The 15924-nt window shown below is 40.8% G+C and overlaps 1 protein-coding gene across 3 annotated transcripts in view; it reads left to right on the forward strand.

The window, feature by feature from the left end:
* The window catches only part of LOC121434350 (centrosomal protein of 128 kDa-like), a 359842-nt gene that overhangs the window by 275844 nt on the left and 68074 nt on the right, over positions 1–15924 (forward strand). For all 3 annotated transcript variants that reach the window (XM_041633226.1, XM_041633227.1, XM_041633228.1), the window contains one exon: positions 7425–7474. In XM_041633226.1, coding sequence (XP_041489160.1) covers positions 7425–7474 — 50 coding nt within the window. The remainder of the gene's footprint in view (positions 1–7424; positions 7475–15924) is intronic.

A 15924-nucleotide genomic window follows, 5' to 3' on the forward strand; every position in this document is an offset into this window, starting at 1 on the left:
GTATACATCCAATGAGAATAGGTTCCCAAAAATCCAGCATAAGCAGTAGGGATAAATCCTGGTGCCACTGCCAGTGGCCCTGCAGTCTGTCCCAGCCATGCAACTGTCACTCACATTCAGAGGGACTAGTTTGGACCTTTGCTGGTTCCTTCCTTGTCCGGCTTTTGTTGGTGGGCTTCCTTTAGCTCAGGTAAACTGTTTCAGTGGGTGTGCCCATCATGGTCTTGACCTCTTTGCTCATATTCTCATTCCTCCCACTCTTCAGCTGGTCTTTGGGAATTCAGTCCAGTGCTCCGATGTAGGTCTCTGCCTCTGTTTCTGTCATTTGCTGAATGAAGGTTCTATGGTGATATTTAAGATATTTATCAGTCTGACTACAGGGCAAAGCCAGTTCGGGCCCCCTCTACTCTATTGCTTAGGTTCTTAGCTGGGGTCATCCCTGTGGATTCCTGGGAATTTCTCTAGAGCCAGGTTTCTTGCTAGCCCATAATGGTTCTCTCAATGAAAATATCTCTTTCCTTGCTCTCATATCTGCCCTTCCTCCATCTCGATTATCCTGTTCCTTCAAGTTCTCCTCCCCTTTCCCCTTCTCTCCTCCTCTTCCCCTTCCTTTCTCTCTTCTCCCCCTACCCCCATGCTCCCAGTTTTTTCAGCGAAATATATTACTTGTTAAAACTTTTCAATTGTGTGGCTTTCTTATTATGCTATATTCCATGGCACAAACTTAGTAGATGAAAATAGCACCAGTTTATTACATGACTGATCTGAATTGGCATGGACCGAGGTCAAGACTATACTCCTTCTTGTCTTTTCTAGCTTCTGGAGTTTATGCCAAGACTTCCTTCATTTGCAAAGTCAGCATTAACACGTAGATGCATGCTGTCTGTGGGAATTCCCAAAGCAGACACTGTTGGTATTTGATGTTTAATTGTACTTTGTAACAAGCATGCTCTACTCCTTTCCAGCATTTCCCTTACAGGGTCTGTTTACAGCTAAATCATAGTATGTGCAGAAATCTGAGAAGTTTCTTCTAAAAGCTTAAATTTGGTTTGGCTCTAGAGTGGACCCTGTTTTAGTTCTCTAACCCTGGACAAATGACTAACTAAGGTGCGTATTAACATATCAAAGCAGATACTGTCTGCCAGCCTCAAGAAGCATAGCCAGTACCTGTCATAGTGACATCCAGCCTGGCATAACCCACAGTCCTGGAAAAATTGCCCTCTACCCTAAGGAATTAAGATTCAAACCTCTCACTCTGTGAACAGTTCAGAAGTATCTGTACGAATAGGCATGACTTGTTGCCATCATTTGGTCATAAGGGACTTAACCTTGAAGTAGTTTACAGTCAATCACCCGATCACCCATTTCTCTTTTACATTCCATTACTCACGTGTCTTTTAAACCAATTTGGACCAATTTAAGATGGTGATTTATTTTTTGGTGGACACAGCCTTACTTTCTCTTTTTCACCTTATAGAAATGACAGAAGCTTAATTGTTGGTTCCACCAGAACTTTCTTTCTGTAGCTTGGTTTTGCTCAAGCCCAGAGCTAGGAAGTAACAAGGTGAAATGGCACAGGCTACTGTGCTTTTTCTACACCGTTGAAGTTTGGGGAATGCTTTCCCAGAAATAAATTACCTTAAAGTGAAAGCATGAGTACCTATGTTTGTGTGTCTTACCACATAACCAAGACAGATAGTGGCCTGTAAATCATTTATTTATTTATTGAACCGTCATGTAATGGGCTGGCTCAGCCCCACCTGTGGACTAGCATGTTGTTTCAGTGTCTCACAAGCCACAAGGGAGAGACAGAGGTTTTGAATGTCGCTCTTTTTAACCTGAGTTTTCTGTGCTCCAGTCTGATGAAGAAACTTTTAGCTAATTGTGGCATGCTCACTCACAGGCAGTTGTGGCAGTAGATATGACAGAGTTTTAATAATGTAGCCTGCTGTCTTATGTGGAGTGTCGACATAATGTGCTGAATGGCCTCTTCGGTTTGTTTAAAATTACAGCTGATACTTTTTACACATTTTATTGATTTTTTTATGAGACATACTTAGGGTAAATTAAAAAATAGCAACATGTCTAATTATTATTACATACCTGCCACTATTGGAAGTGGTTTTGTGTATGTATTTGTCTCTTGTTACCTGCTGGGGATTCATTTACATAGATACTAAAATCTGGTGGCAGAAAGTCCACCAGATTAAGTAGCCAGGTAGTATTATATAACCGTCTCAGTAATATATTATCCCCACATTTCTTATAATAGCCAACACAATTGCAAATGACACATAAATAGTTGCTATGTTATCTTTTTAGGGCACATTGACATCAGGAAAGACCTGTAAATGCTCATTTCATACACAGCTATAAAAGAATGTTGTAAAGCCATGGTTGAGTTAGCACATGGATATGGAACCCAGAGAGTCAACAGTGTTAATTTAAAGTCAAACATATCTGATTATTTTTACCTCAATACCTTGACTAGTATAATGAAGTAGGAAAAATATTTGCTGGCCTGTGCCATTTTGAGCTGGAAAATTATTCAATGCTCATTGAACAACAACCAAACCTTTTTTGTTATTGCTTTGTTTCATCATATATTGTGTTTGCTGTATGCTAAGTATTCTAAATGGCTGGTTTCTCATCTGTTTGAGTATTTGCTTTCCGTCAGTCACATGTTGTTTCACTACCTGGACTGGAGACCTTCAGTGTAGACACCTAGGCATGAGTGGCCTGTCCCAGAATTTTGGGCTTCTGTGATGTTCTCTTTCAGTTATGGGAAAAATTAGACAATGTAAAAGCATGTGTGGTTGAAGAGGAATGAGATAACATTTCAGTGCAAGTCTTTAAATGTAGAGGAGGGTAGTCATTGTTTGCATGAAAACCAAGGTCCAGTGATGGAGGAAGGTCATTGGCTAATAAAGGAACTGCCTTGGCCCATTTTATTGGTTGGAAGATAGGTGGGAGGAGTAGGCAGAACAGGACGCTGGGAGGAAGAGGAAGTGAGCTCAGTCTCGACAGCTCTCCTCTCTGGAGCAGACGCCTGAGAGAGACGCCATGCCCTGCTCCTGGGATGAAGCTCCGACCCAGGATGGACATAGGCTAGAATCTTCCCGGTAAGCGCACCTTGGGGTGCTACACACAGATGATTAGAAATGGGCTAAATTAATATGTGAGAATTAGCCTAGAAGAGAATGGGCCAAGCAGTGATTAAATGAATACAGTTTGTGTGTTGTTATTTCGGGCATAAGCTAGCCGAGCAGGCAGCCGGGGTGCTGGGGACGCAGCCCCGCTGCCCTTATTACTACAGTCCAGTATAGAAGCCCAGTCTGTGGGCTTGAGTGTCTTGGAGCTCAGTCCTCATCTGTATGATATGAGACTAGCTTAGATCAGGGGCTCTCAAATTACTGTCATTTGAAGCATACAGTCCCACCATGACATTATGGTGGTCTACCCTCAAATAGGAGGGGGCTTAGCGATGGTTACCAGGTACCCTTTCAACTTTGCCTAAAGCAGCTTCCTTCAGCCTTCTGAATCACATGTTAGAAATATAGACTAGATGTGTGTACTTCACTTATAAATAGAGCTCTTTTCCTTAGCTGACTTTATTTCTGTTCTCTCTACTACTCTTTTTCTTTTCTCTCTTTCTTTTTTTTTTCTTTTTGGTTTTCGAGACAGGGTTTCCTGTGTATCCCTGACTGTCCTGAACTCATTCTGTAGACCAGGCTGGCCTCGAACCCATAGAGATCCTCCTGCCTCTGCCTCCCAAGTGCTGGGATTAAAGGTGTGCGCCACCACCGCCCAGCTTCTTCTATTCTTAAAATGCCAATATTACAGTATCTGGATATTCAAGGAAGAAAGAAGATAAAATTACGGTTGTCTCATGTGTACAGCTAATGTCTCAATTATCAGAAGTACACCACACCTATAAGAGGTTAAATCAATTATTTGTCAGTCCTTGTGGGATGCTATGTGCTATTTTGATTTTATCGATTTTTTACATCATGACTACTGTCCACAAACAAAGACACAGACTAAATTTGAGTATCAAACTTTTGAGGATTTGTATTATCCACTGTTCTTAATAAAGAACAAGACGAACAAGTACATGGAGTAGGGCTTCTTTATGTACAGCAGATCACAGCAAAAGATTCTGTCTAAACTCCAATACTCTTTTGCCCAAAGTGTTATCATAAATGCTGTTGTATCTTAAGTGCCTTCCTACCCAGTATCTTCTTTAAAATGCTTCTCATCCCACTCGTGTCCTGAGCTTTGTGAGAACAAGCGAGATTTCTTGTTAGGATGAGGGGCCAATCGTAGACACACGAGTGGGGAGAGCACTGTGTTCCTTCCATCCTGTCTTCCTGTGTTCTCTTAGCTTTCTTCTGTTGACATTTAGAGTATTGCTTCTTAGCCATGAGGAGGAGCGAGGTTTCTCCAGCACAGGTTCATAATCCCAGTTTTCATTCCAATCAAAGGTATCTAAACAATACAATTTTGAGATTTTAAGTTAACTTTCAAAGGAACAGAGGCAGTTCTTAGAAAGATGGGGAAGTCTTAACTCTTGATATCAGAAGGTTCCTAAAGCAAGTCAGAGGAATGTAAATGCATGCACTTTAAAAAAAATTATGCAACAAAGCTGGACAGTGGTTGTACAGCACTCTGGTGGCAGACGCAGGCGTATTGCTTTGAGTTTGAGGCTAGCCTAATCTACAGAGGAAACCCTGTCTCATATATGTGTGTGTGTGTGTGCATATATGTGTGTATACATATATATATATATATATGCACATACACATATATTTACCTATTAAACATATATGTGTGCATATATATTTTTATTTTTATTTCTATACACACACAGACACACACACACACAGGCTCCCAAATCATGACATGGACACTTAGTAATTTTGAATGCTCCGCCTAGCCTAGGCTCATTTTTGAGTAGCTCTTTTAACTTAAAATAACATGTTTCTCTTTATTTACCCTTTGCCTTGGGACTTATTACCTTTCTTACTTCTGTATATCTTTCTTTCACTGAATGTCTTGTCTGGCTGACTGGCAGCTGCCTGGTTTCTGGCCCTGGGCATCTCTCTCATTCTCTCCTCCTTCTATTGTTTTTCCTCTTTCAAGCCTAGAGTCCTCCTATTTATTCTCTCTGCCTGCCAGCTTTGCCGGTCCCTTTTTGCCTAGCTACTGGCTATTCACCTCCTTATTAGACCAATCAGGTGCTTTAGGCAGGCAAGGCGAAACAAATGCAGCACAAATAAAAGCAACAGATCTTTAAATGGTTAACAAAGACCGCAGAAACAAGTCTAACACACCTTCACATAGTTAAATAATATTCCGCAGCATGAACATCTTTGCCTAGTTAAAATAATATTCCGGTGTGTGTGTGTGTGTGTGTGTGTGTGTGTATCAGGATATAATTAAGTACTGAGTGATGCAAGTTAGTGCTATGCTAGATATAAGTTATGAAAACAAGGCTCTCGGCTTGGCTTTAACACTACATAGGTTAGTTATGATTGCACATATTCACTGTGAGATCAAAGTTGGCTTTCTGTATTTATTGTGAAAACAACAAAATTACTCATGGCAAGGGGCACTAGCCACACTCGGTAGGGACAGTATCATGTTCCTTCCCATCTTTGACCATCTTATACTGTATTTTCCTAGATTCATTCCTATTTTTTTATATACCTTTTTGCTAAGAAACCTGAAATGTCAATGAAAACTCTCCCCCAAAATAAGCCCTAAAGCAGTGCTATGCTACGTTATCATTTATTTGCTTTATTATGGCGGCTGTGGCAACAGAGCACCATTGCTTCCCTGCCACAGGTTCCTAGTCCCATTCTCCAGTCGAGGATTCTCTGCCGGGCAGTCTGAGTACTCTCTGTTGGGCATCAGTCTGAGTCACCCGTAGTCACCTTAAGATCAGCTGGGCAGCTCTGCTTCTGGGCATTTCCTGGCTGCTTGTTGGAGCAGCCTTCGGATGGCAGGAGTGGGAAGCATCCTGGGACATGTGTCTGATGTCATTAGCAGATTGTGTGGGGCTGGTTCACATGGTAATGCCGTTCCATGTGAAAAAGTCCAAATGTGTAAAAGCCCGCAACAGAGGTTTGCATGTGAAATTGGGTCAAATGGCTAGTCTAGATGCAGGAAGTAGATCCCCATGCAACAGTAAAGAGTCAGGATCACTGAGGACACTGGCCAATCCAGTTTGTTTCCATACGTTGTTGCTAAGAAACAGAAGTGTCAATGAAAACCGGCTTCAAAATATACCCCCAAACAGGACTTTCTTCCTTATCTTCATTCACTTATAAATAGGGGAGGCTTTTGGAGTCAAACTCGGTTCCTTTAGAGAAGATGGAGCAGAAACTGCCTGTGACTCTCCAGTGCAGCACTGCATCTTATGGGAATGGCTTTCTCCTCTGTAGCCATCTTAGTGCAGTCTCAAGGGGCATTGCCATCCATTATCACCTACCTGTTCCACAGTTCTGGGCCACGGCTGCCGGGGTGTGACAGACACCAGGCTCACTTTTACTCCTTCCCGCTGCATCAAGTTTCGCACTTGCTAAAATGTTTGTGTCTGCCTTTCTGATATGTCTGTTGGATCTCTTCCAGTATGCAGCACAGCCTTTGGTGAGGTAAACCAGGCACGCTGTAAGTGCCAATGCTACCTCTAATATGCACTGGTAACGGTGATTCTTGACAGTTCTATCAGAGCTCTGACTCATCCCAACCTTCTTTAGGTTTGTGAAATCTACTAAGATTGTAGCACAGCGTGGTACAGCTGGAGGCAGAAATTCTGCTTGCCAAATGTATTTTCCTTTATAGCAAAGTGCATAAATCAATGCACCAGGAACTATGACTGTCTTCGTGCAGCAAGCAAGATTCATTGCTCTCTTCAGCTGATTGCTTTCCCTTCTCCCATTCAGTTCTCGGAGACCGTGCCAAGCTCTTGGTCAGGTAGACCTGTAATACCTCCCACTCTCAGTATAAAATGATAATTAATAATGCTGTGACTATATAGTTGACGTGGTGTTCTGCTTCCCTTCATACCACTCGCTATTCCAGGATGTTATAATTTCCTTATAAAAATTTGCCTGGGGGGTGGGACTTGGTTTGAGAACTTAAGAGAAAATGGCTTTTTTTTGTAAAGTAATTTTGTGTTACTTGTCATTTACATAATGATCGGATCAAATGATTCAGATATCAGCAAGTTATTTTGCTGTCTAATTGAGCTGGTTTGACTCTTGCATCTGGCTTTGGGTTGACAGGGTTAAGAGTACTTGCACAGTTGGAAGAAGAGGCCATTGCTCTTACACTGTTTCTCGTACCTTGACAAGCATTTGGTTTAAGAAGTAACCCATTTTTACTTTGCATTTTCATGGGTGTTTATATTCTTATTGTAGGTCTGTTGGAAGAAACTCAAAGAAAAGATGAAGAAATGGAAACTCTACAGGTAAAGTCAATTCTCAGATAGGGCAAGTATCATTGTGATAAAAACATTTGTTTTTCTCATCTGCTGTCTGTTCTTATTACCATATTCAGACTGTTCCAGCACATGAGCTGACAAGTACCATATAGGAATATTAAAGTTGAAGTCTGAATTTGCTTCCCTTAGTTGTCTTTGAGAACACTTACCATCAAAAGAGGCAACCCACTCAACCGCTGCTCTTGAAAAACTGGTATGCCTTGGTGTGATATAATTGGAACCTTGGCATTCAGAGATGAACACAACATGCTCCCTGAAAGCAGAACTGCCTGATGAGAATGCATTTTTAGAATGTATGTTTTCAAGTAAAAGTCGAACTAATTCTTTCTCAGGGGATACCATGTACCAGTGATTAACTAGGAACACTACCACATCTATGGAAGGCAGGGTTTGCCTTGAATAGACTCCCAACTTGTCATGGGTGCATGCACATTTCTCAGACTGGAAAATTATGTTTGAAAGGTTTTGTTAGACTTGTAATGAAGAGTTCCATGGTCTAAGCAATTGCTGTTCCATCAGCATGTAAAAGAACTTCCTCCCTGCTTTCCCACAGGACTGACTTACAAATGGGTAATCCACCTGTCTGTCTTCATTAGAGCAGATATAATCACCCCTACTCACCTGACAGAAGGAGTTCACTTAATGTCATGTTGGAGATTAAGCACTGTAAATACTTGGGGCATTTAGAGATCTTTGTGGACCAGGAGCAGTAAAGCAAGACTGGAGGATAAATTAATGAGCGAGACTGAGTGCTTTAGGGGTGAGCATGTTTGCTTTTGGTAAATAAAGAATGGGTCAGGTTAACCACAGCAAGCAAGGGAAATGGTTTTTGGTTGGATTTTCTTCATTTGATGTTGTATCCACTAGCAGAATACTGTATAGTTGATCTGAAAATGTTCGTTATAGTTCTGGACGTGTAGTAAGGGTGATATTTGTTAGCTATAAATAATTTTGTGTAGATTAAGGGTTTTAAAAAAATATCTTTGTCCATTAAATTGAGATGTAAAAACTGAACAAACTTGAAGCGAGGAAGAATATTCAGTATTTCCACTCCACTCACTCTGAAGTTAGGACCAGTGGTGCTTATTGCTATTATAGAAAGCACTGTGTTACAATCACCACTGACCACAGAATAGCATGTCTAAGCTTATTTATTAGATAAATGTAGCCTTTAAAATTGTAGCAAAGATCATTTTTACCTCTCATAATATGAATATTGCAGTTGTCTCATTAAATGTAGTATCCTATGTTGCTCCTCAAATGTTTATTGATTATTGGTACTATTTTTACCGAAATGTCCACTGCAAAAGGACAAACCAGCCAACTCTCCATGGGCACTTACAGATAAACATTGTATGACATGATATTCTAAAACAGAAGAGTAAAACATTGCCACCACTTTTCCTGGTGCTAATATCTGATACTACTCATTTCAATAGAGGGAAATGACACCTCAGAACGACAACAGTTCGTAGGCACATCGTGGAGAAGACTTACATAACTGGTAAAGAATAGAGGAAAAGCCCATGGAGCTGGTTATATATCCCTAAATTTCTCTGCTCCAGAATAAAATCCATAGGTGAGAATCCAGAGAGGGCCACTTAAGTATGTAAGTGGAGTTCCTAACCCAGTACTTCTACGGTAAGAAATGCTTTGCAAAGAACATTGACAGTAAAGGGTGGAAGTCAAGAGCTTGGGTTTTAAAGCTTGGGTGTGCCTCTCAATATTTGGGTATTCTTGGGCAACTTAGTTGACTTGGCTGTGCCACTTCCCTAAAGTGTTTAATTTCGTTTAGACCAGGCCAAAATAGTAACTTATTATCCTCTTATATGGGTGTGTATACTTATACTTATGGGAGACAGTCTGTCTGCATTTAATACTTTCCTAAGCACTGATGAGTGTTCTCTGTCCTTAAACCTAATCAGTTTCTATACAGAGTCACTGAACAAATATTAAATAAATGATAATATTGTACATGACACTACTGGGTGGTGGGTAGTTAGATAAGCCACATGTATTGCAGATATATTCTTACCTTTAGTGTCAGAATTCATGGAAAACCATTAAAAGGATGCTTACAATGAATTATTGGAAAATGCTGTTAGAGGAAATGTATTTGTGTCAACATGTAGTAAGTGCTAGTCCTTGTTTGTTGTAGGTAGGGCTGATGAACATATGGAAAGCAGATAGGTTGACCTGGCATGACATGATGATTGGAGTGGGCTTCCTACAGCCAGTGTGTAAGTGAAGAATGTCAGTTTTCTAGGCAAGCTTGGAAATCTGGGAAAACTTTAGGTGCCAGGGAAGCTGTGATACATATTTGGACTTTACATTTGATGTATGTAAAACCCATGAAGAGTTTAGAGCATGGAAACAGTATGATGGAATTTGTATCTTGAATGTATCTTATTATAAAGTTGAAAATAACTGGGGGCAGGTTAAGACTGAATGCAAGAGGGCACTCAAGCTAGGGGTTGTGAGTCTCTTGCCAAGGGATGGTGGTGCCTTACATTAGGAGACAGCAGCCAGTATGAGGAGGGATAGGGGCTTCTTACTGTATGTTGTGATTGAGAAAGGAGGGAGAGAGGGCGAAAGCAAAAGGGAGGAAGGAAAGAAGGAAATAGAAATAGAAAAAGAAAAAATGGGTTAACCTTTAGGAAGTAAAAATATATTAAGCAAGCTCTTGGCTTGCATGATGACACCACTTCATGGTTATATTCACTAGCAAGTTTCAGAAACTGGTTATTTTAGTTACTGGTATGTTGAATTGGGGTGGGGCGTGTTTATGTGGTGATCCCGGGTCTACAGCTCAGAAGGGTTTGAAGTGGGCGTGAAGAGTTGGATGTCACTGATACTGTTGTCCACAGCAGTTGGGTGATCTAACAGTCACAGAAATATAGCGAATGAGAAAATCTGAAAGCCTAGGCTAGATCACAGGGAATACCAGTATTTACATCACAGATAAAGACAAAAACCTATTAAGTTGTCAAAGACTTAAAGTAGAAAACTTCAAAAGAACACAGTATCATGCAGATTTCTGTCTGTTTTTTTCATATCAAGGGGAAATAGATAAGAGAACTGAATAAATATTTGTTGTATCTATGAATCATTTTAGTTCTGTGTTTTAACTCAGAATGAAAATTTACTCTCCTTTAATCCTGTTATGCCTATTGTATAACTGCCATGCATCTCATTTTCTAAGTATCTAATACTGAGCACGGGCATGGCCATAGTGTGTTCCTGTTAAGTTCTACCGCCTGAACAGATGAGCAGCCCCCACTCACCTCCTCAGGGCCCACCCACTGGAAGACTACACTCACCCTGTCATTGTTCATTTGAAAACGTTAACGAGGACACCCAGTTTCTTCCCTCACGCCTCTTCTATCTGCTTCTGCTTTCTCTCTTCCTTCCTTACCCCATCTGCCGTCTCCTCCTCCCGTTCTGCCCTTCCTTCACTGGCGCTTCATATTGCTTGGCTTCTTTCTGTGGCTTTCATTTGCAGTTACATGCATGTTTCTCTTCCTAAGGCCAAGTACAGTGTGTGGTGCAATATCACAGTCTATTACGTGTGGATTTGAGATACAAAGAAGGAAACGGATCTCATCCTCAACCTTGATACTGGTAGAAACCCAAATCAAAACAAATGTAATCATTTTCCATTAATGTATTGAAATGTATATCCCAGCTTGACTTCTTGCTGGTGATGGCTAGATTCATTTTTATTTACTCAAGTATCAACTATTTCTCACTGACTTATATTTATTTCTTGATGTTGCTGTACAAAGCCCACAATACAAAAGTACATTTGATTAAGAAAGCACCACAGGACTCACAGAAAAATGCTGTAGAATGTGTGTGGAAGCTGGCTGCCTTGGTTGTATGCCCTAATATTAGGGAGGCAGACAGCCTGCTAGCCTTCTTGGTGAATTCAGACAAGTGAGAGATTGTGTCAATAAATGAAAAGTAAAATGTGAGCAGCTTCTGAGGAAATACACTTGATGTTGTCCTCTGTTCTCCACATACACGTGCACATGTGAGCTTGCACACTCATGTGGAAACTCACGCAAGTAGCAGCTCGGAGTGCTAGTGAGGAGCCACAAGCAGAGAACCCAACCACTCTCAGCTCCCTCCTCTTTTGCTCATTTACACTCATCTTTCTTTCCATTTTATTTGAAATGGGATAAAGTTTAGATGAAGTGAGTTTCCTTTTTATTTTCCCTCATGTTTTGGGCAACATTACATATCTTCTGAATTAGGAGCACAGGGAGTTCTAATTTCTGCACTCCAGGCTTGTGTGAGAAGAGTGAAAACCTTGTTGTCCGGCAGGTCCTCACTGAGTTTGAATTCTACATGCTCAATGTGTTCTTGTATCTGATACATGGCAGATGTGATGCCCAGATGAAGTTCTTGTCCAAGTGGAATCCCTCATGCGCTCCCCCTCCCTATCTCCTCCCCTTTCCCGTCTTTCTCCCTCTTTCCTCCTCTCTCCTATTCCTCCAGCCCCCTTTTCTTTGCTGTTCTTTGTCTTCCATGAGTAGTCATGTAATTGAAATTTGTATTAGGAGAGAACATGCTGAAGGAAGTAAGGTATTTGGCTATTTATGAAATCAATGAAGAACCAAAAAACAGGCGCAAAGGATAGGGTTGATTGTGAATCTAGATATGAGTGCCAGTTCCACCACTTTGGAAGAATGTGGGAGCCTTAGTAGGGGTATCCATAAATGTTTCCATGAGTATTTTGGGACACATCATTGATACCATTGAAAGTTTCACTAGAAATGAAAGCTAAAATTTTCTTTTAAGTAGAGTTTCGTTTGTTTATTAAGTAAATCATTAGAAGGTTTTTTCTGAGCTATGCCCAGAAGGATATTAAGTAATATTAATGACATTCTACTTTTCAGATGATCCATAGTAATATTTAACTTCTATATTAGTTGGATATAACAGTTTTGAATCTTCTGTTTGAAGCATTTTTCTGTTGCTGCTGCTGCTGATGATGATTGCTTTTACAACTATTTTAGAGTTGGAGGGATAGGTAATAGCATTTGGTTTTTGTCACCTTTGTGGTACTTAGGCAAATCATTTACAATGAATAGGAAATATAAAATAATGTTTTCTGCATCCATTACTTTATGCTGGCTACTTAGGAGCAGCCTGTAGCAGCATAGAGTATAAAGAGAAAAATAGAATAAGGAATGAATTTCTAGTTGTTTTTTTTTTTTTTTTATAAAGAAACCTGACAAATACTTATCTAGAGCAGAAGTTCTCAACCTTCCTAATGTTGTGACCCTTTAATACAGTCTTTCATGTTGTGGTAACTCCCAATATAAATTATTTCCTTGCTGTTTCACAACTATAATTTTGCTACTGTTATGAATTGTAATGTACATATCTGTGTTTTCTGATGGTCTTAGGTAAATACCCACACACACTGTTAAAGGGTTGTTTGACCCCAAAAGGTCTGTGACCATGGGTTGAGAACCACTGATCTAGAGGGTTTTATAATAGAGGATACTAATATAGACTTGGCAGGTACATTGTTGAAGATAACTGAACAAGAAAAAGCACCACAATGTTACTGACACACGGAAGTAAATGCCCTAGCAAAAGCTGACATGATAGTACATCAGTATTTCAGTGGGCTTAGGAGATTGCCCGTTTCACTTCAGCAACCATGGGAGAAACTGAACTGGTGACAGATCGCTTTGGTCATTTCCAGGCTTCTACTGTCAGTCATGTCCACCAGACTGTAGACTATCTGAAGCTTGTGCTTTCTCTCCGTCCACAAATGAAGGGCTTGAGGCAGCTGCTAAGAGGCCTTCAGCATGCCTTTCAAAAGGAAGTAGTGCGGAAGTAGATTCTGTTCTCTCCACAGACAAGCTAGAGCTAGTCACGCTCCAGAAGTACTCATTTTCTTGGGATATGTGTGAAAGGGATTTAAAAAATTCTCAGCTTGAAAAATTGACAAATTGGGATTAAGTCTTTAAGGTTTTCTTAATCCAGAAACCTGTGTGGTAGGGATTCCTGTTCGTAGGATTCCTCCTGAGAGTTCGAGTGGAGCTTCTATTCACCTAGAAACCAGAAAGTATCACATCACACACATATCGCACATCGCCTTCCCAGGATGCATCCTGTCGAACTCAGGCAAATGACTGTGCATCTGTTTGTTCAGGGACTCTGGTGGGGGGGACAAGCAATGGCATCAGCAAAAATAAGCATGAACGATTATGGGCGTGGAGTGCCAGGCCTTCCTTTGCCACTTTGAAGGCAAGACAATTAATAGCTCGTTAAAGTCACTGTTTTCTCAAGAGGTGAAGAGACTTACCAAGCCTCACATTCAGTGTGAGGTCTCAGCAGAGGTGAACATCAGCAGCCTGTCCTGGGGTGAAGCCGGGTCTCAGCTCATTAGATTTGCACACTGCAATTTACTACATCAAGAAGCCTCCAGAGAGCAGGGAAGCAAGCTCAGTAAAGTGGATTCCACCTGATATTTGAGTGGTCATTAAATTTTATCACCCTATTTTATCTGAAACTTGCAACTTAATTTTAATTCCAATTTATGACAGAATAAAACTTGAAAATAGAATACCCCAAGAGAAGTCTTCTATCATCTAATATATAGATGTTGATTGACCGGGCTGTTTTCTTTTGAGAATAAAAGTAATATAAAAGCGTGCTGGTCTTTGTTTATTTACCAGTATGAAAAGCACACGTCCTCGGGACTCAGCAGTTTTGAGGCTAGTCAATAAGAAAGCCTCCTAAAAGAAAGAAAAACTATTTGGAAGCATTTGCAAAGTGTGAGACAAAGAAGAGTCTTTAAAAGCTCCAATTTTACTCTGTAGCCAAGTTTACTAAAATACTTTCAGTAGGTGTCCTTTTCAGACTTTATAAATTGCCCTCTCACAGAGGCAGGATGGGTTTATGGGACTTCACGCCCCGGGTCCCTGGCAGCTGACTTCACCGAGGTCACTCACATTCCTCAGTGGTGCGCTCAGAGCCCGCTCTGGGCTCCAGAGCCACAGGGTTGATGTAAATAGCAGCTTGTGTGTTCTGAAAAGGGAGAGGTCTTCTCAGCTCCTCGTGGTGTTTCATGGTGTTGAGTTCATCTGGGAAAGTCTCCAAGTTCAGAGCCAACAGTCTCCTCGCACCTGAGGGCATTTCCACTTCCGTCACTGGGGTTCGGTGATCATTTCAGCGTTGTGCTCCGAAAGAGCTTACTGCTTGTGCATGTCATGTGACATCCTTAAACAGGCCTAAAGTGTGAGAAGGCTGCCATGTTCATCTGTTTGCCTTCCACCGTCTGATAACAATGGCAGTTGTGAGGTACAGCATTTTAAGTAATGACTGCTGTGAACAGCCATCTTGGAAAGGAATACCTAAAACCTTTCTGATAACTAAGACCTTTCTGGTCGGAGCACATTTCCACTGACCAATAAGATGAATGAGTTTGTAAATGTGGATTGGACATTGCTAAAAGAAACTGTGATTGTCATTTCTAGGTTTTCACCCTTCCCAGTCTCTGACTGAGTTTCTAGAATGTGAATAAATACTTCAGTTTCTGGGTGTGGGATATTCCACACTCACTTTTTTTTAGCAAACATTTCTGTAGCAGTTACTAATTTCTGTCAAGATGGGGCTATATAAACCTAGGTATGGTGGCCCCCAGGTTCAAGGCCAGTCTAGACTAGAGAGTGAGACCTGCCTCAAAAGCAGAGACAACTATACTAACAGCAAAAAGATTGTGTTAAGTCATCCTAGAGTGATGTTCTGTGCATCAAGTGTGTGTGTGGGGGGGGGGACCCTGAATTGGAGGAATTGTGAATTGATAGCCACAAAGCAGTTCTTTATTGCTAAGTCTGTGCCATTCAGTTCTTCCACGGTCCTCCACTGTAGATACTGTTGTTCTCGTTGATGGATGAATGGAAACACTAAAGCTGTGTGGCCCATGGAAGTCCACCTGGCTCCTGGTTAGGTTCCTGGGTTTTTTTTTATTTTTTATTCTTCTCCTTATTATTCTCTCTCTCTCTCTCTCTCTCTCTCTCTCTCTCTCTCTCTCTCTTTTAGGAGACTGATTGACAGACACAAAATATTTAGTGCTTAAAACCCTGGGATTCTACTTCCTCAAAATAAAAGGCCATTGGCAATTTTGTGGAATTTTTTTTTTCACATTAAAGAAGTCTGGCAACACTAAGGACTTACCATTAAGGAAGCATCTTACTGATCTTCTATAACTTTAAAACTACCCATGAGCCCTTAGACACCAAGTTTATACACATACAATGATAAGGGCAATGTTAAATTGTTTGACTACTAACAGGCAAGCAAGATTACAGCTCTTGGTTCAAGATGCCGAAAAATCCAGCAACCTCAAACACTTCTAGGAAGGAGAAAGGATCATTTTTCCTTTTTCAATTCTG

Source organism: Microtus oregoni, unplaced genomic scaffold (genome assembly GCF_018167655.1).
Source record: "Microtus oregoni isolate MIOR12 unplaced genomic scaffold, Mior012 000043F_ref0000047, whole genome shotgun sequence".
Taxonomy (NCBI): Eukaryota; Metazoa; Chordata; class Mammalia; order Rodentia; family Cricetidae; genus Microtus; species Microtus oregoni.